Source organism: Aquarana catesbeiana, linkage group LG10 (assembly GCF_042186555.1).
Source record: "Aquarana catesbeiana isolate 2022-GZ linkage group LG10, ASM4218655v1, whole genome shotgun sequence".
NCBI classification, from domain to species: Eukaryota; Metazoa; Chordata; class Amphibia; order Anura; family Ranidae; genus Aquarana; species Aquarana catesbeiana.
The window spans coordinates 58,561,700-58,584,194 of record NC_133333.1 but is presented as its reverse complement, the minus strand read 5'-3'; the positions used below and the strand labels follow the sequence as shown (position 1 = coordinate 58,584,194).

The 22,495-nt window shown below is 43.4% G+C and overlaps 1 protein-coding gene across 3 annotated transcripts in view; it reads right to left on the bottom strand.

Annotated features, from left to right (window-relative positions):
- The window catches only part of LOC141110711 (carnitine O-palmitoyltransferase 1, liver isoform-like), a 196,610-nt gene that overhangs the window by 40,555 nt on the left and 133,560 nt on the right, over window positions 1-22,495 (bottom strand). For all 3 annotated transcript variants that reach the window (XM_073602241.1, XM_073602239.1, XM_073602242.1), the window contains exons 14-15: window positions 19,679-19,843; window positions 18,075-18,209 (exon numbers count right to left, since the gene is read on the bottom strand). In XM_073602241.1, the coding sequence (XP_073458342.1) occupies window positions 18,075-18,209; window positions 19,679-19,843 (300 nt within the window). The remainder of the gene's footprint in view (window positions 1-18,074; window positions 18,210-19,678; window positions 19,844-22,495) is intronic.

Sequence of the window (22,495 nt, the reverse complement as noted above, 5' to 3'; positions counted from 1 at the left end):
AGGACGCACTGTACTAAATGTAAATAGTCTAGCTGCCTGACCGTGGTACTAATAGGATCAAATAGAACACCTGTAATTTTCTTCAGGTAGCTTTATATACTGTAACCAGACAAGCCTGCCTGTCAGTAGGAAGATAACAGGAACGGATCTAGCTGTACACTGTGAGCAGGACGCACTGTACTAAATGTAAATAGTCTAGCTGCCTGACCGTGGTACTAATAGGATCAAATAGAACACCTGTAATTTTCTTCAGGTAGCTTTATATACTGTAACCAGACAAGCCTGCCTGTCAGTAGGAAGATAACAGGAACGGATCTAGCTGAACACTGTGAGCAGGACGCACTGTACTAAATGTAAATAGTCTAGCTGCCTGACCGTGGTACTAATAGGATCAAATAGAACACCTGTAATTTTCTTCAGGTAGCTTTATATACTGTAACCAGACAAGCCTGCCTGTCAGTAGGAAGATAACAGGAACGGATCTAGCTGAACACTGTGAGCAGGACGCACTGCACTAAATGTAAATAGCAGGAACGGATCTAGCTGAACACTGTGAGCAGGACGCACTGCACTAAATGTAAATAGCAGGAACGGATCTAGCTGAACACTGTGAGCAGGACGCACTGCACTAAATGTAAATAGCAGGAACGGATCTAGCTGAACACTGTGAGCAGGACGCACTGCACTAAATGTAAATAACAGGAACGGATCTAGCTGAACACTGTGAGCAGGACGCACTGCACTAAATGTAAATAGCAGGAACGGATCTAGCTGAACACTGTGAGCAGGACGCACTGCACTAAATGTAAATAGCAGGAACGGATCTAGCTGAACACTGTGAGCAGGACGCACTGCACTAAATGTAAATTGCAGGAACGGATCTAGCTGAACACTGTGAGCAGGACGCACTGCACTAAATGTAAATAGTCTAGAAGATAACAGGAACGGATCTAGCTTAACACTGTGAGCAGGACGCACTGCACTAAATGTAAATAGCAGGAACGGATCTAGCTGAACACTGTGAGCAGGACGCACTGCACTAAATGTAAATAGCAGGAACGGATCTAGCTGAACACTGTGAGCAGGACGCACTGCACTAAATGTAAATAGCAGGAACGGATCTAGCTGAACACTGTGAGCAGGACGCACTGCACTAAATGTAAATAACAGGAACGGATCTAGCTGAACACTGTGAGCAGGACGCACTGCACTAAATGTAAATAGCAGGAACAGATCTAGCTGAACACTGTGAGCAGGACGCACTGCACTAAATGTAAATAGCAGGAACGGATCTAGCTGAACACTGTGAGCAGGACGCACTGCACTAAATGTAAATTGCAGGAACGGATCTAGCTGAACACTGTGAGCAGGACGCACTGCACTAAATGTAAATAGTCTAGAAGATAACAGGAACGGATCTAGCTGAACACTGTGAGCAGGACGCACTGCACTAAATGTAAATAGCAGGAACGGATCTAGCTGAACACTGTGAGCAGGACGCACTGCATTAAATGTAAATAGTCTAGATAGAAGATAACAGGAACGGATCTAGCTAAACTGAATACAGTGTATATATATATATATGCAACACCTGGGATGCATATATATACACAATACACTGTAAGTGCAGCTAACTGACTGACTGTTCTGCCTAATCTATCTAACTCAAATCAAATGACACTGTCTCTCTCTCTATCTCTCAGCACACCGGAACACACACTACACAGGGCCGCCGTGCAGGCGGCCTTATATAGTGTGGGGTGTGTACTAAATCCCCTGAGCCATAATTGGCCAAAGCCACCCTGGCTTTGGCCAATTACAGCTCTCTCTACTGACGGCGCTGTGACTGGCCAAGCATGCGGGTCATAGTGCATGCTTGGCCAATCATCAGCCAGCAATGTACTGCGATGCCGCAGTGAATTATGGGCCGTGACGCGCCACACGAATTTAGCGCGAACGGCCCATAACGTTCGCAATTCGGCGAACGATCGAACAGCCGATGTTCGAGTCGAACATGGGTTCGACTCGAACACGAAGCTCATCCCTAATCCCTAGTTATAAGAGGGTGTGCACACTTATGCAACCATACTATTTTAGTTTCTTATTTTTTACCCCCCTAAAAGATTTCAGTTTGCTTTTCAACTGAGTTATACAGTTTATAGGTAACATTAAAAGGGGTAAAAAGTTATGAAGCGATTTATGTTTGTCTCACTTTTTTACATCACAGAAACCTGACATTTTAACAGACACATACATATATACATATACACATGTTTTATTTAGCAGAGGCCCTCAGAAATAAAATGGCGATTGTTGCAATTTTTTTTATGTCACATGGTATTTGCGCAGTGGCTTTTCAAATGATTTGAAACAGCACAAGCCGATCAGCGGGTGTCGGCCAATAGATGTCCACCGACACCCGCTGATCGGCGAGGAGAGATACAGAATGGATCTCTGCCTACAGTGGGGAAAACAATGATTTGATCCCCTGCAAATTTTGTAAGTTTGCCCACTTACAAAGAAATTAAACACTTCAGCCCCCTTCTTTTACCCCCCTCCTGACCAGAGCATAATTTGCGATTCGGCACTGCGTCGCTGACAATTGCGCAGTCGTGCAACGTTGTACCCAAACAAAATTGATGTCTTTTTTTCTCACAAATAGAGCTTTCTTTTGGGGGTATTTGATCACCTCTGCGGTTTTTATTTTTTGCGCTATAAACAGAAAAAGAGCGACAATTTTGAAAAAAAAAGTAATATTTTTTACTTTTTGCATTAATAAATATCCCCCAAAAATAGATTTAAAAAAAAAAAAAAACACATTTTCTCCTCAGTTTAGGCCGATATTTATCCTTCTACATATTTTTGGAAAAAAAAAAAAAAAAAAAAAAAAAAAAGAAAGAAAAACGCAATAAGCGATATTGGATTGGTTTGCACATAAGTTATAGCGTCTACAAAATAGGGGATAGATTTATGGCATTTTTATTATTATTTTTTTTTACTAGTAATGGCGGCGATCTATGATTTTTATCGGGACTGCGACATTATGGCGGACACATCGGACACTAGTTTGGGACCATTGTCATTTATATAGCGATCAGTGCTATAAATAGCCACTGATTACTGTATAAATGACACTGGCAGGGAAGGGGTTAAATACTAGGGGGCGATCAAGGGGTTAAGTTTGTCCTAGGGAATGATTCTAACTGTGGGAGGGGGGGGGATGGGCTACCACTGACATGACAGCGATCACTGCTCCCTATGACAGGGAGCAGTAAATCCCTGTCATGTCACTAGGCAGAACAGGCAAATGCCTTGTTTACATAGGCATCTCCCCGTTCTGCCTCTTCGTCTCACGATCGCAGGCCGCCGGCGAACATTGAGTTTGCGGGACCTGTGGGCACGCTCCCGCGGCATGCGCACGCACACCCGCAAGGCGGCAAATTCAAAGGGCTGTACCAGTATGCCCATTTGCCTGTACGAGCCATTTTTCCGACATATATGTGTGTGCGGCAGTCGGCAAGTGGTTAAGTTAACAGTATAGTCAGTGTTATCTGGTGCTCCAAATGAAGCAATCCTTAGGGGTATAGTCTGTGGCTGTAATAGCTGGATGGTGATGTATCCATAGGTTGGGTGGTTGGAAAAGAAAGGGGTATCAAGGGATGAAAAGGAAGGCAACCATCCTTCAGAGTGTGTCCAGAACTCCAAGGCATCGACCTTAGAGAAGTATTAAAATGATGACTTTAACCACTTCCCGATTGGCGCACGCCGATGTACGTCGGCAGAATGGCACGGCTGGGCAAATGGGCGTACCCGTAAGTCCCATCTGAATTCCCCGCCGTGCCATTGCATGCGCGCCGCCGGCCGGGAGCTCTGTGAGTCGGGTCGCGGGTCCCGCAGACTCGATTGCCGCGGGGTTACCTGCGATCGCCTCACGAAGAGGACGAACGGGGAGATGCTGATGTAAACAAGCATCTCCCAGTTCTGCCTAGTGACAGTGTCACTGATCTCTGCTCCCTGTCATCAGGAGCAGAGATAGTGACGTATCACAGCCAGCCCATCCCCCCTACAGTTAGAAATCACTCCCTAGTACTGACTTAACCCCTCCCCGCTCCCTAGTGGTTAACCCCTTCACTGCCAGTGTCATTTACACAGGAATCAGTGCATTTTTATAGCACTGATTGCTGTATAAATGACAATGGTCCCAAAAATGTGTCAAAAATGTCCGATGTGTCTGCCATAATGTCGCAGTTACAATAAAAATCGCTGATCGCCGCCATTACTAGTAAAAAAAAAAAATTAATAATAAAAATGCCATAAAACTATCCCCCATTTTGTAAACGCTATAACTTTTGCGCAGACCAATCAATAATCGCTTATTGCGATTTTTTTTTTACCAAAAATATGTAGAATACGTATCGGCCTAAATTGAGGGAAAAAAATGTTTTTTTAATTATTTTTTGGGGATATTTATTATAGCAAAAAATAAAGTTTTTTTTCAAAATTGTCGCTATTTTTTTGTTTATAACGCAATATATAAAAACCGCAGAGGTGATCAAATACCACCAAAAGAAAGCTCTATTTGTGGGAAAAAAAGGACGCAATTGTCAGTTAAAGCGACACAGTGCCGAATCGCAAAAAGTGCTCTGGTCAGGAAGGCGGTAAATTCTTCCGGGGCTGAGGCGGTTAATAGGATTAGATAACACTTACAAGATGGTAGAAGATGCACACTCGTCAAAGTAAAGTGCAGTTCTGGCATTCCACATGGCTCTGCGGGTCCCACCGCTGTTCCGGATAGCTGGAAAGGATTGGGCAGCTGGCTGGAATGGATCACAGTGGCCAATAGAAGGATCAGCCAGCTCCGAGCGTGTAGCCTTTACCACTGCAGCCTCGATTGACAAGATTCCAGCCCTGCCTTGGTCCAATCAGATGCCGGTGACATCACTTCTTGTTCCACAGTCCATGCTGGTCAGTGTGGAGCTTCCTGGTTCCTGGAGCAACACTTATCCATTCCAGCCAGCTGCCCAATCCTTTCCAGCTATCCGGAACAGCGGTGGAAGCCATGTGGAATGCCAGGACTGCACTTTACTTTGACGAGCATGCATCTTCTACCATCTTGTAAGTGTTTTTAAACTAATCCCATTAAAGTCATGATTTTAATACTACACTCAGGTCAGCGCCTCCCCTCCCAGTTTTTTCCTTACAAAGAAATCAAGGGTCTATAATTTTTATCATAGGCATATTTTAAATGACAGAGACAGAATATCAACCAAAAATCCAGAAAAAACACATGATAAAAATGTTAATGCATGAAAATCAAGTACATTATTAACTATTTCAGCCATTCTGTGTTTTTTGTGTTTTCACTATGGATCCCATCATGAGCACTGTGACAAACGCAGGTGTCAGATCCCTGCCCTCCTCTCTAGCTTGCGACAAAGGACCGGTCAACCTCACACCATGCTGTCACTTACGTAACAATGCCACTCTCAGCTGCGCCCGGCACAAAGATTTCCCAGCTTGTGGGACCACAATCTAGGTGCCAGCAGCCTCAGAGCGATTGTCACTGGGCTAATTAAGAAATTAACCTTTTAACTGCCACCACCGACCTTTGATTAGGAAGGGTCAGAACTTCCATCAATTTAGCAATACCAATTATGATTTATGAAATAAACGTCTGTAACGCACACTGCCACCACAGACAGGTCTGCTCTGAGGCCTTACTCTAAAACAGTAGCGCTCTTCAAGAGGCAGGTTCGTTTATAGCTTGCATTAAGAGCTTTAGAGACAAGGTTAACCACTTCAGCCCTGGAAGGATTTACCCCCTTCCTGACCAGAGCACTTTTTACAATTTGGCACTGCGTCGCTTTAACTGCTAATTGCGCGGTCATGCCATGCTGTACCCAAACGAAATTTGCGTCCTTTTCTTCCCACAAATAGAGCTTTCTTTTGATGGTATTTGATCACCTCTGCCGTTTTTATTTTTTGCGCTATACACGGAAATAGACCGAAAATTTTGAAAAAAAATGATATTTTCTACCTTTTGTTATAAAAAAAATCCAATAAACTCAATTTTAGTCATACATTTAGGCCAAAATGTATTCGGCCACATGTCTTTGGTAAAAAAAATGTCAATAAGTGTATATTTATTGGTTTGCGCAAAAGTTATAGCATCTACAAACTAGGGTACATTTTCTGGAATTTACACAGCCTTTAATTTATGACTGCCTATGTCATTTCTTGAGGTGCTAAAATGGCAGGGCAGTACAAAACCCCCACAAATTACCCCATTTTGGAAAGTAGACACCCCAAGGAAATTGCTGAGAGGCATGTTGAGCCCACTGAATATTCATTTTTTTTGTCCCAAGTGATTGAATAATGACAAAAAAAAAAAAAAATTAAAAAAAGTTGTCACTAAATGATATATTGCTCACACATGCCATGGGCATATGTGGAATTGCACCCCAAAATATATTCAGCTGCTTCTCCTGAGTACGGGGATACCACATGTGTGGGACTTTTTGGGAGCCTAGCCGCGTACGGGGCCCCGAAAACCAATCACTGCCTTCAGGATTTCTAAGGGCGTAAATTTTGGATTTACTCCTCACTACCTATCACAGTTTTGAAGGCCATAAAATGCCCAGATGGCATAAAACCCCCCCAAATGACCCCATTTTTTAAAGTAGACACCCCAAGCTATTTGTTTTGAGGCATGTTGAGTCTATGGAATATTTTATATTTTGACACAAGTTGCGGGAAAGTGACAATTTTTTTTTTTTTTTTTTTTGCACAAAGTTGCCACTAAATGATATATAGCTCACACAGGCCATGGGCATATGTGGAATTGCACCCCAAAATACATTTAGCTGCTTCTCCTGAGTATGGGGATACCACATGTGTGGGACTTTTTAGGAGCCTAGCCGCGTACGGGGCCCCCGAAAACCAATCACCGCCTTCAGGATTTCTAAGGGCGTAAATTTTGGATTTACTCCTCACTACCTATCACAGTTTTGAAGGCCATAAAATGCCCAGATGGCATAAAACCCCCCCAAATGACCCCATTTTTTAAAGTAGACACCCCAAGCTATTTGTTTTGAGGCATGTTGAGTCTATGGAATATTTTATATTTTGACACAAGTTGCGGGAAAGTGACAATTTTTTTTTTTTTTTTTTTTGCACAAAGTTGCCACTAAATGATATATAGCTCACACAGGCCATGGGCATATGTGGAATTGCACCCCAAAATACATTTAGCTGCTTCTCCTGAGTATGGGGATACCACATGTGTGGGACTTTTTAGGAGCCTAGCCGCGTACGGGGCCCCCGAAAACCAATCACCGCCTTCAGGATTTCTAAGGGTGTAAATTTTTGATTTCACTCTTCACTGCCTATCACAGTTTCGGAGGCCATGGAATACCCAAGTGGTACAAAGTAGACACCCCAAGCTATTTGCTGAGAGGCATGGTGAGTATTTTGCAGCTCTCATTTGTTTTTGAAAATGAAGAAAGACAAGAAAAAAATTTTTTTTTTTCTTTTTTCAATTTTCAAAACTTTGTGACAAAAAGCGAGGTCTGCAAAATACTCACTATACCTCTCAGCAAATAGCTTGGGGTGTCTACTTTCCAAAATGGGGTCATTTGGGTTTTTTTACCTGGGCATTCCATGGCCACCGAAACTGTGATAGGCAGTGAAGAGTGAAATCAAAAATTTACGCCCTTAGAAAGCCTGAAGGCGGTGCTTGGTTTTCGGGGTCCCGTACGCGGCTAGGCTCCCAAAAAGTCCCACACATGTGGTATCCCCATACTGAGGAGAAGCAACAGAATTTATTTTGGGGTGTAATTTCACATATTCCCATGGCATGTTTGAGCAATATATCATTTAGTGACAACTTTGTGCAAAAAAAAAAAAAATTTGTCTCTTTCCCGCAACTTGTGTCACAATATAAAATATTCCATGGACTCGACATGCCTCTCAGCAAATAGCTTGGGGTGTCTACTTTCCAAAATGGGGTCATTTGGGGGGGGGTTTGAACTGTCCTGGCATTTTATGCACAACATTTAGAAGCTTATGTCACACATCACCCACTCTTCTAACCACTTGAAGACAAAGCCCTTTCTGACGCTTTTTGATTACATGAAAAAATTATTTTTTTTTTTGCAAGAAAACTACTTTGAACCCCCAAACACTATATATTTTTTTAAAGCAAATGCCCTACAGATTAAAATGGTGGGTGTTTCTTTTTTTTTTTTTTCACACAGTATTTGCGCAGCGATTTTTCAAACGCATTTTTTGGGGAAAAAACACACTTTTTTAAAATTTTAATGCACTAAAACACACTATATTGCCCAAATGTTTGATGAAATAAAAAAGATGATCTTAGGCCGAGTACATGGATACCAAACATGACATGCTTTAAAATTGCGCACAAACGTGCAGTGGCAACAAAATTAATACATTTTTAAAAGCCTTTAAAAGCCTTTACAGGTTACCACTTTAAATTTACAGAGGAGGTCTACTGCTAAAATTACTGCTCTCGATCTGACCTTCGCAGTGATACCTCACATGCATGGTGCAATTGCTGTTTACATTTGACGCCAGACCGACGCTTGCGTTCGCCTTAGCGCGAGAGCAGGGGGGACAGGGGTGCTTTTTTTTTTTTCTTTATTATTTTTTTGCATTTTTATCTTATTTTTAAACTGTTCCTTTCATTTTTTTTTTTTTTTAAATCATTTTTATTATCTCAGGGAATGTAAATATCCCCTATGATAGCAATAGGTAGTGACAGGTACTCTTTTTTGAAAAAATTGGGGTCTGTTAGACCCTAGATTTCTCCTCTGCTCTCAAAGCATCTGACCACACCAAGATCGGTGTGATAAAATGCTTCCCCATTTTCCAATGGCGCTGTTTACATCCAGCGAAATCTAAGTCATAAAATGCTCGTAGCTTCCGGTTTCTTAGGCCATAGAGATGTTTGGAGCCACTCTGGTCTCTGATCAGCTCTATGGTCAGCTGGCTGAATCACCGGCTGCATTCTCAGGTTCCCTGTTGAGACAGAAGAGCCAGAGAAAAAACACGGAAGACAGTGTGGGGGGGGGGGGGGGGGCAGTCTAGAGGCTAATTAGCCGCTAGGATTGCTTTTACATGAAAGCCGACCGCTGGCTGAAAAGAATGATACCGAGATGATACCTAAACCTGCAGGCATCATTCTGGTATAACCACTCAAAGTAGTGAATGGCGTACCTGAAGACAAAAAAATGGTTAAAAATAAAGCACAGTAAACAGTAAAGTATAAAAAATTGCATAACTGAAAAGCAAACATGATAAAACATAATAGCAATAAAACATTGCAGAATAGAATACAGTAAAAAGAGCAGAACAATAGAGAGAGAATAGAGAGAGAGAGAACAATAAAACGACAACTATTTTATTTTATATTTTTGTTCGTGTTTTTTTTTGTTTTTTTTTTACACTTTTTTTTGTAACTGTAACTTTTATAACTGTAACCGGTTCCAGGTTCGGGTCTCTCAAAATGCGATGGCATCTTGGGAGACCCTGTGAAAGTGTGCCTAGTCTGTGCAATGCTGTACTCTACGCTAATACTCAACTAGTGCATGGTAGCGTTCAAAACATTCACCAATGCAAAGACCAGGATTGTCAGGACAGGAGGGACAATAATAGCGGGTGTCACGCCTATATCCGCGCTTGCTGCAGACACGACATCTTTTTTGGGGGGGTTCGTTGGGTAGGGGTACTCGGGAGGACATAAAGAAAATGCCTCTCATGCAGCTGACTGCATTTGGTTGGGGATGTGAATGGGGGAAGTACGGGCGCTGCAGAAGTGGTGGGTTCCCAATTAGGATTGGCGAATGCAGCAGGAAGGGCATTATGGGCACGACAGGCCTGTGTTTGTCTTTTTGGTGGCAGCGGGACACTACTTGTGCTTGCCACCTCACCAGCTTGAACTGCACTTATGGGACTCGCCACGTCACCAAGTGTTACTGCAGTGCTGGTTTGACTACGACCGGGGTGTACTAGGCCGCTGGCGCTTGCCAGTTGACCAAAACGCTACCAAAAAAAAATGTTAGGGATCACAGGGATTAGACCTGACTCTGCGAATGCTGCAGTTATGCGTTTAGTGTTTTGTAAGTGACAGTAATCGATCGATACTGCACTTGGGTGGGCTGGGCTGGACCGGGCGGAGGGGCAAAACGCAGGTGCTAGCAGGTATCTGGGCGGATCCCGCTAACACCACGTTTTTGGGAACCCTAAACTGCTGGGGACGCCAGTATAGATCTGATCAGATATTGATCCGTTCAGATACTATACCACTAAGGATGGTTACGGTGCGTGCGTGGGTGTTAGCGCTACTGGCACTAACCTGATGCTGCCTGGGGCTGGTGCTTGCCAGTTCACCAAAACGCTACCAAAAAAACTGTTAGCGATCGCAGGGATCAGGCCTGACTCTGCGAACGCTGCAGTTATGCGTTTAGTGTTTTGTAAGTGTCAGTGATCGATTGATACTGCACTTGGGTGGGCTGGGCTGGGCCGGGCCGGGCGGAGGGGCAAAACGCAGGTGCTAGCAGGTATCTGGGCCGATCCAGCTAACACTGCGTTTTTGGGAACCCTAAACTGCTGGGGACGCTAGTATAGATCTGATCAGATCAGATATTGATCTGTACAGATACTATACCACTAAGGGAGGCGTATGCTGCGTGCGTGGGTGTTAGCGGTACTGGCGCTAATCTGACGCTGCCTGGGGCGACGCATATCACTGCCGAACGATTAGGGGGCTAAACCTTTATTCGGTAATAAACGGCGGCTTCCCTGACACTATAAAAAATTAACGAACTAACCAGCGTCACCCGTAGCGGTTATACGGTGATCAGTGGTGAAAGGGTTAAAACCTTTATTAGGTAGTATATGGGGGTCCCTGTCGCTATAAAACGCTGACGGCAAACCTAAATATTTACGTCCCTAACTAGCGTCACCAGTGACACTAATACAGCAATCAGAAAAATGATCGCTTAGCGACACTGGTGACGGGGGGTGATCAAGGGGTTAAAACTTTATTTGGGGGGGGGGGTTAGGGGGTATCCTAGACCTAAAGGGGGCTAACACTCACTGTCCCACCACACTAACTGTCACAAACTGACACCATGCAGTAATCAGAAAAAAAAAAAAACACTGCTTGGTGTCAGTGTGACGGGGGGGGGGGGGGGTCGGGGGTGGTGATTGGGGGGTGATCGGGGGGTGTAAAGTATGCCTGGCATGTTCTACTGTAATTGTATGTGTTGTGCAACTCACTCAGATGTCTTCTCTCCTCGGCGCCGGAACGGAAACTGCCGAGCCGAGGAGAGATGACATCACATCCTCTGCCTGTGTGTACTACACACAGGCAGGGGAGGATTCTCATTGACTGGGAGCGATCGCGAGGGGGGGGGGGGGGGGGCACGAATGGATGGCCTCCCCCTCATCACTGAACGCTCCCAGACCAAAGCCGACCACCTCGGGCACCGGGGTGGGGTCCGATCGGACCCCCCGCCCGCGGGAAGGCAATCACGTACCAGGTACGTGATTTTGCCTGCCCGTGCCATTCTGCTGACGTATATCAGCGTGAGGCGGTCGGCAAGTGGTTAACACTTTCAAAATAAGGTTTTAATAATAAAAAGATCAAAATTGGTGCAAATAAAGTATTTACAGAAAAATAGGTTAAGAGATAAAGACAATTTACAGCCACAAAGAAAAAAGGAATTGAGGATTGAGGAGGAAGAATACTTGCAATTAATGTCCGAGGGTTGATTAGAGTTCGATCGATGAGCTGGGTAATTGGTTCTCAAACTTGGCAGATGTTCCTGCTTGGATGGTAAAAGGAAAACTGTCCACTATCTTGGCATCTCCTCTTTTCTCTGGGACCAAGGGGGTGTTGACAGCTACCAATGACCAATCGTCTGGTCATCTTGTTTAGGGGTTGGTTGGTGGGAGGTCTCTATATTCATGACCATGTGTGCCCAGGTACACTTGGTGATACATATTCATATGTCTGCATCTCTACTATTTACAGACTGCTAATATCCATATTATTGTCCAGCGTGACATTTGCGTCAAAACAAATATAAACATGGCAGGTTTCCAATGTCTAGTTTATCTAGGAGGAGGGTACCAGTGGTTTCCCATATGATCCGACATAGGGGTGTCTGGACTTAAAACGTTACAAATTATCTGAGAAAACTGAGGGCCTGGATCGCTAATGAGCTCGGCCATGAATCCTACTCTTGTGAAGATTTCCAGTAGAGCATCAGCGACCTTGTCTGCTCGGAGAGAGGAGAGAGCCACTGCCTCTGGATAACGCGTGGCATGGTCGACAACTGTCAGGATATAACGTTTGCCTGAACCGCTTGGGATGGCTATAGGCCCAACGATATCCACTGCCACCCTCTTAAAAGGTTTGTCAATCACAGGCAAAGGTTTTAGCGGAGCCCTGTGTACATCCCCTACCTTGCCAACTCGCTGGCAGGTAACACAGGACCAACAGTAGTCAGCAAGCATGGTAGGCCAATAGAAGTTATGTATCAACCGCCCCCGGGTCTTAGTGATCCCTAAGTGCCCTGTTAGGGGAATCTCATGAGCCACTTTTAGCAGCTGTCCCCTAAAATGACTGGGTACAACAAGCTACCTGCTACCTATGTCACCCTCTGTCCCCTAAAATGACTGGGTACAACAAGCTACCTGCTACCTATGTCACCCTTATTCCCCTCTGTAGGCAAACCTTCTCTGTACAGTTTCCCTTTGTCCCAGTAGACCTTTTGTTAGTCATTCTCTGGAGGGGGGCGATCAGCTAGACTCCTGAGCTGTGCTAGTGTTTGGTCTGTCTGCAGTGCTGTTTAAATGCAGAACAAGTCGCAGCTAGCAGTCCTGTGGCAAACAAGGACGGCTGCTGAGACTCAACAGAGGTGGAGTCCACTGGGTCAGAACAGGAAGAGGGCCCAGAGACGACCTCCTGCTGTTCTGCAACCAGGGCCTACACCTCGGGGTGACTTTGCAGCACTCTGAGTTACCACCAATATTGGCAATGCATTATCATCATGTTCAACATTTACCAGTGCAGCGTCATTGGAACATACGTCAGTTAACTTCACAAGCAAGGGGGTCTCCTCTCCTGTCTCTGAAGGAGGACCTTGCACTTCCACTCCACCCTCCCCCTCCCTCTGTCCATCCACAGGTTGCCCAGATATTACACCAACATCTGTAAACAGTACCTTGGTAGGTCCAGTGAGTTCCGTGGGAGCATCCTGGGTGCTCTTAGCAGGGGCATAGTAAGAAACAAGGGTACCTAAATCAGCACCCAACACACCAGTGGACATCTCCTCCGAGATGCCCACCTCTCTCATCCCATTTCCGGCACTCCAATCAATGAACACATAGGCATGGGATATATACGGGAACGGGTCCCCCCAACTCCAGTGAGGGTAAGAAACTTCTCTGGGAAGATGTCCATTTTTTCTATCACCTCTGGTCTGACCAAAGTGACTTCAATTCCGGTGTCACGAAAGCCCGTTACAGTCCGGTGGCCTATGATGACTGGCTGCAAGTTGGCATTGCTTCCTGGAGGTTTCCCACTGACGAACAGCACAGCAGAAGGGTTGATATCATCTTCTGCTGCGTCCTGAGATGTTTGGCTTTCCCACAGTTGTAGCATCTGCGGTTGTCAGTCAGGAATGCCTTGGCACCAGGAACTGCAGGTTCCGGCCGCTGAGGAACTTGTTTGGCAGGCCGAGGAGGGGGTTGCCATATGTGATTTCCCTCCTTTCAAGCCATTCGGAGGAGCCTTATGATGATCAGATACCCAAGAGTGGATACAGGTATCTGCCAGTTCTGCTGCTGCTTTGGCAGTGGTGGGCTTTCGCTCCAGCACAAACTGTCTGACATCTGTAGGACAGATGTGCAAAAAAGTTGATCTTAAATCATAAGATCTTGCAGGGATACAAAAGAATCGGCTTTCAAGCCTTTAATCCACTGCCGGAATGTGGTGCGTAATTGACTTACCATTACCATTTCTTAACCACTTCCGGGGTTAACTGAAGTTTTTGGATGATCGCAGCCTTTAGGGCCTCAATCGTTGTCCTGCTCTGATGACAGTTCGTCAGGTACCGGGTCCATTGTACTGGGAGTAGATGGTACTGATGGCAATTTTTTTAAACGACAGTAGATACACGTCAATGTCACTGTCCTTTTCCATAACTGGAAATTTGGATGCCTGGGTCACTGGCAGAGAGGCGTCCCTGTGCTCTAAGGATCCGAGGTTCTGAGCCTGTCACGGCTGCTGAAGCCTAGTCATCTCCAGTTTGTGCCGACGATCAGCCTCCCTCTCAGCCTGGTGTTCTGCAGCCTCTCTCTCAGCCCTGCGCTCCTCTCGCTCGGCCATGCGCTTGAGAAACTGCAGGTACACCATAGGATCCGTCTCCCTAATGCGTTGTAGCGTTTCCTGCATTTGAGGAGAGTCTATGCTGGTTTCAGGCAATCTAGTGATGGCCTGCTCATGCTGTGGCTTGGAGGTAACATTCAGTGGTATTCCACCTCTGAACCACTGGGCTCTGGAGAAGCGTAAATCCTTTCTTACGATAGAACAGAAAGCAGAGATAGGAAGAAGGTGAAGGAAAGAGCTTTTGCTGTATGTCGCTCTAAAAAAAAAAAAATTATCAAAAAATATGCACCAGCTTGTCTCTAAGGACTGTTTCCACAAAGGTTACAACCCTTCAGTGCAGAGCCAATTCCTAATAATGCACTGAATGCTCCAATGAAAAACTATCTCACTACGCTGCCAGCTAATATGTGACAAACGCAGGTGTCAGATCCCTGCCCTCCTCTCTAATTTGTGATGAAGGACTGGCCAACCTCACACCATGCTGTCACTTACGTAACAATACTACTCTTAGCTGCGCCCGGCACAAAGATTTCCCAACTTGCGGGACCACAATCTAGGTTCCAGCAGCCTGAGAGCGATTGTCACTGGGCTAATTAAGAAATTAACCCTTTAACTGCCACCACCGACCTTTGATTAGAAAGGGTCAGAAATTCCATCAATTTAGCAATACCAATTATGATTTTAGAATATGCGCCTGTAAAGCACACTGCCACCACAGACAGGTCTACTCAGAGGCCTTACTCTAAAACAGTAGCGCTCTTCAAGAGGCAGGTTCGTTCATAGCTTGCATTAAGAGATTTAGAGACAAGGTTAACACTTTCAAAATAAGGTTTTAATAATTAAAAGGTCAAAATTGGTGCAAATAAAATATTTACAGAAAAATAGGTTTCAAAGAGATAAAGACAATATACAGCCACAAAGGGATAAGGTGGTTCGATCGACGAGCTGGGTAATCGGTTCTCAAACTTGGCAGATGTTCCTGCTTGGAAGGGTAAAATGAGAACTGTCCACTATCTTGGCATCTCCTCTTTTCTCTGGGACCAAGGGGGTGTTGACAGCTACCAATGACCAATTGTCTGGTCATCTTGTTTAGGGTTTGGTTGTTGGGAGGTCTCTACATTCATGACCATGTCCCTATCTATCCATCTCTACAGTTTACAGACTGCCAATATCCATATTATTGTCCAGCATGACATTTGCTTCAAAACAAATATAAACATGGTAGGTTTCCAATGTCTAGTTTACCTAGGAGGAATAAGAGGTACCAGTGGTTTCCCATATGATCTGACATAGGGGTGTGTGGACTTGAAACATTACAATTTATCTGAGGAAACTAAATATGTCCATTTGATGGCTGTGCTATTATTAATTTGGAAGTTATGAAACATGCTGAAGTTTCAAAACTATACTAAACTGTTTGAGCTTTATGTGGATTGAGGTATTTATGACAGGTATCTGTTGGTTCTCTGAATTGAGAGGGTGACAGCTTTACGATAGGCCTGGACATCCTACCAGGCTGTCATTAGCTGTTTTCACAGGCCTAAGCCTGGTTCTGTTTTCTCTATGTTGAGATAACAGCTCTTTTGAAGTGTTCTGAGTTAAAGCGGGGGTCCACCTATCTATCGTTTTTTTTTTTTTTTTTTGAGTTCATTCACAAACTTATCTTCTCAGCATTACATACTCACATATTGTGTGTAATATGTCCGCCCGTGTCAGCTCCCAGCATTCACCGCTCGTTCCCGCACATGCTCAGTGGCATCCTGGGAAGCCCGAGACTAGCTCCCAGGAGTCTGGGACAGGCTAGAAACACGCCTACTCCCACGGGAGGAGAACGAGGAAGTGCAAAGAAGAATAGAAAAATAAAAGGTAATTACTGCGATTTAAATTTTTTTTTAAACGGCATGTCAGCATCTAGGCAAGGAAGAGAATACATACAGATATTGTTCAAAATTTGGGTGGAACCCCGCTTTAAGCCTATGAATTCCTGGAAATAAGGGAGGAGGGAGGGAGTTCAGATTTCTACTGCAATGTGCAACTGTTAGCCAAGACTACCATGGCTGCCGTAAGGTTCCCAAACAACATGGCCGCTAGCTACAGCTTTTCGCGTGTCCAGTACGTAATATCAATACAAGCACGTGTGAGGAAATGCTCCTGAAGTCGCTGTTGCTGAGGCTCCAAAGACAGAAAATTGCGTGAGGACCAGTTTGTCACTACTGGACTCCTCCATTGATGCAGGCAACAGCATGTGGTGACATTTTTATAGGTTTCAAAAATTATTAGACATTTTCCCCCTTTAAAAACGCTTATTACACAGTTTACAGCAGTTAAACACAATTTTTCTGCTGTTAAAAAAACAAAAACGCCTGCAACCTCAAATGCCTCTAAACTACTATAAACTACTGAGTGTACGTGTACACTAAAAATAAGCTAACATAGAGGCGGGTTCAGGGGCTGCTGAAAAAAACGCCCAACTGCATTCCGTTATGCCTGAGGTTTTTGGGGAATATACATGTCTGGTTAGCTGATCCTAGCTATTAACTAGGGTGGTTTTAGGTAGGTTTAATGGGGATACACAGTTTTGTGTATATGGATATATGCACTGGCTGGCTTGCGACCCCGCCCCTTCCGCCGCCCCCCCTTTTTTCCCCTTTCTCCTTTACCCTTCTTCTTTTCCCCTCCTTTCCCTCGCCTTTTCCTCTTCTCCCACCCCCCTTCTGACCAACTTCTTGTCACATATTATTTAGTGCAGATGTAGTCTGTCTTGATGCTTCTACATATATGATGATGCAAAGGATTTTGCATCTGTATATATATGTCTGGTATTGTAGATAACTATTGGATGATAACCATTTTGCCCTGGATATGATCCGATGCCCACCAGACCAGATCGGTGACTCTGACATCACTGATTAATTTACCGGATCAGGGTCTGTCCGTTCTCTGTTGATGCTGCAACTTATACAATGTCATATAAGTTGGTGAGCACTTATATTAATGTTACTAAATTCCATATGTATATGATGAACTTTATTGAATTAATGTTATTTTTATGATGTTTTTGCAATTTGAATGATTTAGATGCATGTTGAGCTGCCCAGAAGAAGCAGATAAGTATTCTGTGAAACGTGTCGGCTTACTGTATACACAAGCATCTTTCAAGCTTTTACATGGATTAAATATCATTTTTGGTCAATGCTTTATATGGCCTAATGTTACTGTCAAAATGTTATGCTCTTTATATTTTGTAATAAATTTTTATTTTATTATTATTCACTGTGTATGTGCTTATCCCTCAGTGACATATCCATAAAAGTCCCATAACCTTATGGGAGAGTGGTGCTCTCTCAAATTTTGTTCCAATCGATTTCCTAGGGATGTGGAAGTCTGTCCCTAGAACTGGTCTAACAATCCCAAATATATAAATGTTATTAAACTTCATTTTATCAGCTGCTTAGCAGCCTAATGTGCTTTTCTTGAGCCACTCCTTTGTTGCCCTGGCTGTATGTTTTGGGTCATTGTCATGCTGGACGACCCATCCACCACCCATTTTCAGTGTTCTGGCTGGGAGAACTTATGTTTATACTGTATGTGCACACATATACGTCTGTATATAGAGGTTCTTTACTCTAGGAAGCATTACAAACCTAACACTTACTGTTTTTGTTGGGTCCATCATAGACTTTACAAAATTTGATGACTCTATAGTGCATGAACGTACGGTTTCTGTTCTTCCTTCTCGGAAAAGTCGTGTCATGGATGCTTCGTATGTTAAGCAGAATTTTCCTTTGTCCTGGAATAGAACAAATAGTTTTATTACACACAGCAAAATAAATGAAAACACAAAAATTAACTGCACTAGAGCACTGCAATGTGTTAATGTGTATCACTGCAGAGCAAAGGTGTGAACTGACCCTTAATCAATACTTCAGAAAAGTGTGACAAAAATAACATGCATTGCAATTACCGTTGCAGCCAGCTACAGCTTATCACTGTAACTTTTTTTGAACAAACAAAAGAAATAAAATGCACATGGAAAAATGGGTGAGCAGCCAACACTCCACTAGACACAAAGTGAAACAACAGATATAACAATAGTGTAGTGCTCCAAAAATTATGAAAATGTGAAAAATTTTGAAACACACCACTAAGATAATGGTATAAAAAAAAAATAACATATCAGTCCATCTTGATTGAATATACCATGACGGTGTGAATAAACATCAACATAAGTGTAAAACTATAAGGTGACAAATCTTGAAGCAAGTGCTTGATCAATAGGTTCAGTCAAAAAGAGTAATTACCACAAATGTCACCCAACGTGTTTCATCCTAACGGACGCACCAGATGATGTCCATTAGGACGAAATGCGTCGGGTGACGGTCGTGGCAATCGCTCTTTACTTTTAAAAAACAAGCTTGTTTTCATCTACATGCCTGTAAGTGTGAACCCCTCTTTTAAAAAAAAAAAAAAAAAAAAGATCTTACGGTATTATGCTATGTGGATCCATTTGTCTTTCATGTTCAATGCCAATGGAATGACCCAATACTTGCTGCATGCTTTGGAGTTCGTTTGAAGTACGATCTTCCATCATCTACCCTTGGGGTCCACATTCCATCCACTGCTTCACTTACTGTTTGACTCACGTGCTGTATGGTACATATGTCCACCCCATCTAGTAAGCGTGCCAACCTTACTCTTTTTGACTGCACTTCATGATCAAGTACTTTCTTTAAGATTTGTCACCTTATAGTTTACACTTAAGTTGATATTTATTCACACCATCATGGTATATTCAATCAAGAAGGACTGATATGTTGTGTTATTTTTTTAAACCATTTGTCTTAGTGGTATATTTAAAAAATTTTCACATTTTTCACGTTTCCATAATTTGAGCGCTACACTATTATTGTTATAACTTTTTTTGAAGCCAACAGCAGTTTTGCAATGCAGGTTGGGACCCAGGTTGTCAAACTGACAAAATCATTGCCCCTACTCGTGTAGACGTGTGCTCAGTAGGGCAGGACTTCTGAGGTCTCTAACTGGTTAAACTCCATCTTTCTGAAATACATTAAGATTACTATTGATAAAATACCTTCCCACCTACTCTCATACTGTACATTATAATTATTACTAAATAACACAAACACTTGTGTTATTAGGAATAATAGATCCCAAACCTGCATTTATCAATTATATTGCCCATGTTATAATTGACAGCTATAGTATAGAGATGGTGACAGAATGGTAACTGAGCCTCACCCTGTAGTGAGCAAGCTGTAGAGCGATCTGGATGAAAGCATCAGGACTGGTTTTGCACTTCTTTATTAAACCTTTACCAAACTCTTTGAAGGGGAACGTATGGAAGTCAACATCTTCTGCTAAAGACTGGGCGACCTTTAGGGAGTCCTGTATGATTTCTTGACACTGTAAGAGAAACATAGATCAGCAAGCCTATACTACAAAGTTAATATTTGGGTAACACTACATACTTGTGGGTTTACAAAAAGATACCAATGGAATATAGATTCCATTTTAAAAGTAACCACTTCAGCCCCGGAAGGTTTTACCCCCTTGCTGACCAGAGCACATTTTACAATTTGGCACTGCTCTGCTTTAACTGGTAATTGCACGGTCATGCAATGGTGTACCCAAACAAAATTTGCATCTTTTTTTGCCCATAAATAGAGCTTTCTTTTGGTGCCATTTGATCACCTCTGTGGTTTTTATTTTTTGCGCTATAAACAAAAAAAGAGTGACAATTTTGAAAAAAATAAAATATTTTTTACTTTTTGCTATAATACAGTGGGGCAAAAAAGTATTTAGTCAGCCACCAATTGTGCAAGTTCTCCCATTTAAAAAGATGAGAGAGGCCTGTAATTGTCGTCATAGGTATACCTCAACTATGAGAGACAAAATGTGGAAACAAATCCATACAATCACATTGTCTGAGTTTTGAAAGAATTTATTTGCAAATTATGGTGGAAAATAAGTATTTTGTCAATATCAAAAGTTCATCTCAATACTTTGTTATATATCCTTTGTTGGCAATGACAGAGGTCAAATGTTTTCTGTAAGTCTTCACAAGGTTGTCACACACTGTTGCTGGTATGTTGGCCCATTCCTCCATGCAGATCCCCTCTAGAGCAGTGATGTTTTGGGACTTTCAACTCCCTCCAAAGGTTTTCTATGGGGTTGAGATCTGGAGACTGGCTAGGCCACTCCAGGACCTTGAAATGCTTCTTACAAAGCCACTCCTTCGTTGCCAGGGCAGTGTGTTTGGGATCATTGTCATGCTGAAAGACCCAGTGGTACCGCTCCCTATGACGCCCTGATTTCTATGAAGCGTTTTGGGCGGGCCACTGGCTGATACGTCATTTCCATTCTGTAGAGTGCATGCTCGCACCCAAAGCTAGCGGATGGAGTGGCCTTTTCCTAGTATACCAAAAGCTGGTTATTCTGGGTGTCAGGGAGGCACTACTAAATGCAAGGCCAGTTGCACATGGACCTAGTAATTTACTGATGTTTGTTACTCAGGAACTTGTTGACAGAAAAATCCTGTGAAAAAAGTTCCATAAAGAATTTTTTTTTTTTCGTAAAGAGCTTGGTAAAGGCATGTAAAAGGTGTCTTATTCATTGTCAGTGTAGCAAATTACGTGTGTATATGCGTGTAAATTACTGCATTCAAATGTAAAAACTTTTCTATTTTTGTTTTATGGCGCTGTACTCATTTCTGTATTACAGATCTTTACGCAGCTTACAACTGTAAGTGATGAGAGCCTTTCCTATTTCTGTATTCTCATGAACTGCTGTGGAATGGCAGAAAGAGGAGAGAACCTGGGCACGCTGAAGTATCGCTTTCCTCCACTGCATTCAAAATGCACAGCCTTTGCGATCTGCTGCAGGTGCCAATACATTGTCATCTGCATTTGGGGTGCAGTTATCAAACAGTGCATTTGCGGGGCACCAGATTGCATGATACTGCAGTACAACGCAATTTGGTGCGGCACATTTTCCAAAAGTAGTGCATGCACCACTTTTTGTATGTTCTGTTGCATTTTGCAGCCCATTCAAATGAATAGCCTGCAAAATCGCACTTCTGGGGAATGCACAGGAATAGCATGTGAACCGGACCTAACAGTCAGAAATACCCATATCCTTTAGGACCTGGGTTTCAAAAGCTCTGCTCCGAATTATTTTTTCCAGCTGGACTTCTGGTGCCCCATGATGGTGACATTGCTTGATTGTACCCCGACTGGGTGACCCTGCAGAGAAGACAATCTGATGGCTTTAAGTTCCAGAATGTTGATTGGGAGTCTTGACTCCACTATTGTCTAAGTCTTCTTGCTGGTTCTGGAGTCGAACACTACCCTCCAACCCGTGAGGCTGGCATCTGTAGTCACCACCTTCCGAGTCAGGTGAAGAAACTACTTTCCTAATTCCGGAGATCCACCATGCCAAGGAGAGCTTTCTCTAGCACGATAAATGCCTTGGAGGATCCAAGGACTGGATTTCCTTGTTCCAAGATGTTAGGATGTTGAAGAGGTCTAGAGTAAAACTTAGCAAAGCTCCTCAAAGCAGGCCATCATGAGGCCCAGAACCCTCATGTAGAAGCAAGCTGAGGTGTGCGTTTTGGATCTGAAGGAAGGATCGTACAATATTCGGATCGTGTGTACACTACTTTCGACAGCTGATTCGATCGGACACACGCGAAAAATTTCCTCGTACGATTCCAGATCGTACGATTTTCGTTTAGTCAGTATAGTTGTCGTCTGAAAATACAATACAAATACATTACAACACATGACATCACGTCCGATTTTTTTGTCTGTCGTACAAGAATTTTCGTGACTTTCAATTTCAACTTGCGACTATTAAAGCGAGAACGGTCGTACGATCGGTCAGACGATATTCGGAACGTGTATACGAGGCATAGGATAGATTAGCTCGAAATACTCCAGAGGGTGTAAGGGCTGGAGAGCAGACTTTGGAAAGTTTTTAAGGAACAAGGCTGTGGCTGAGGAGTGCTTCAAGAGGAATCGTCCAGGTAACCTGTGACGTGAATGCCCTGGGTCAGTA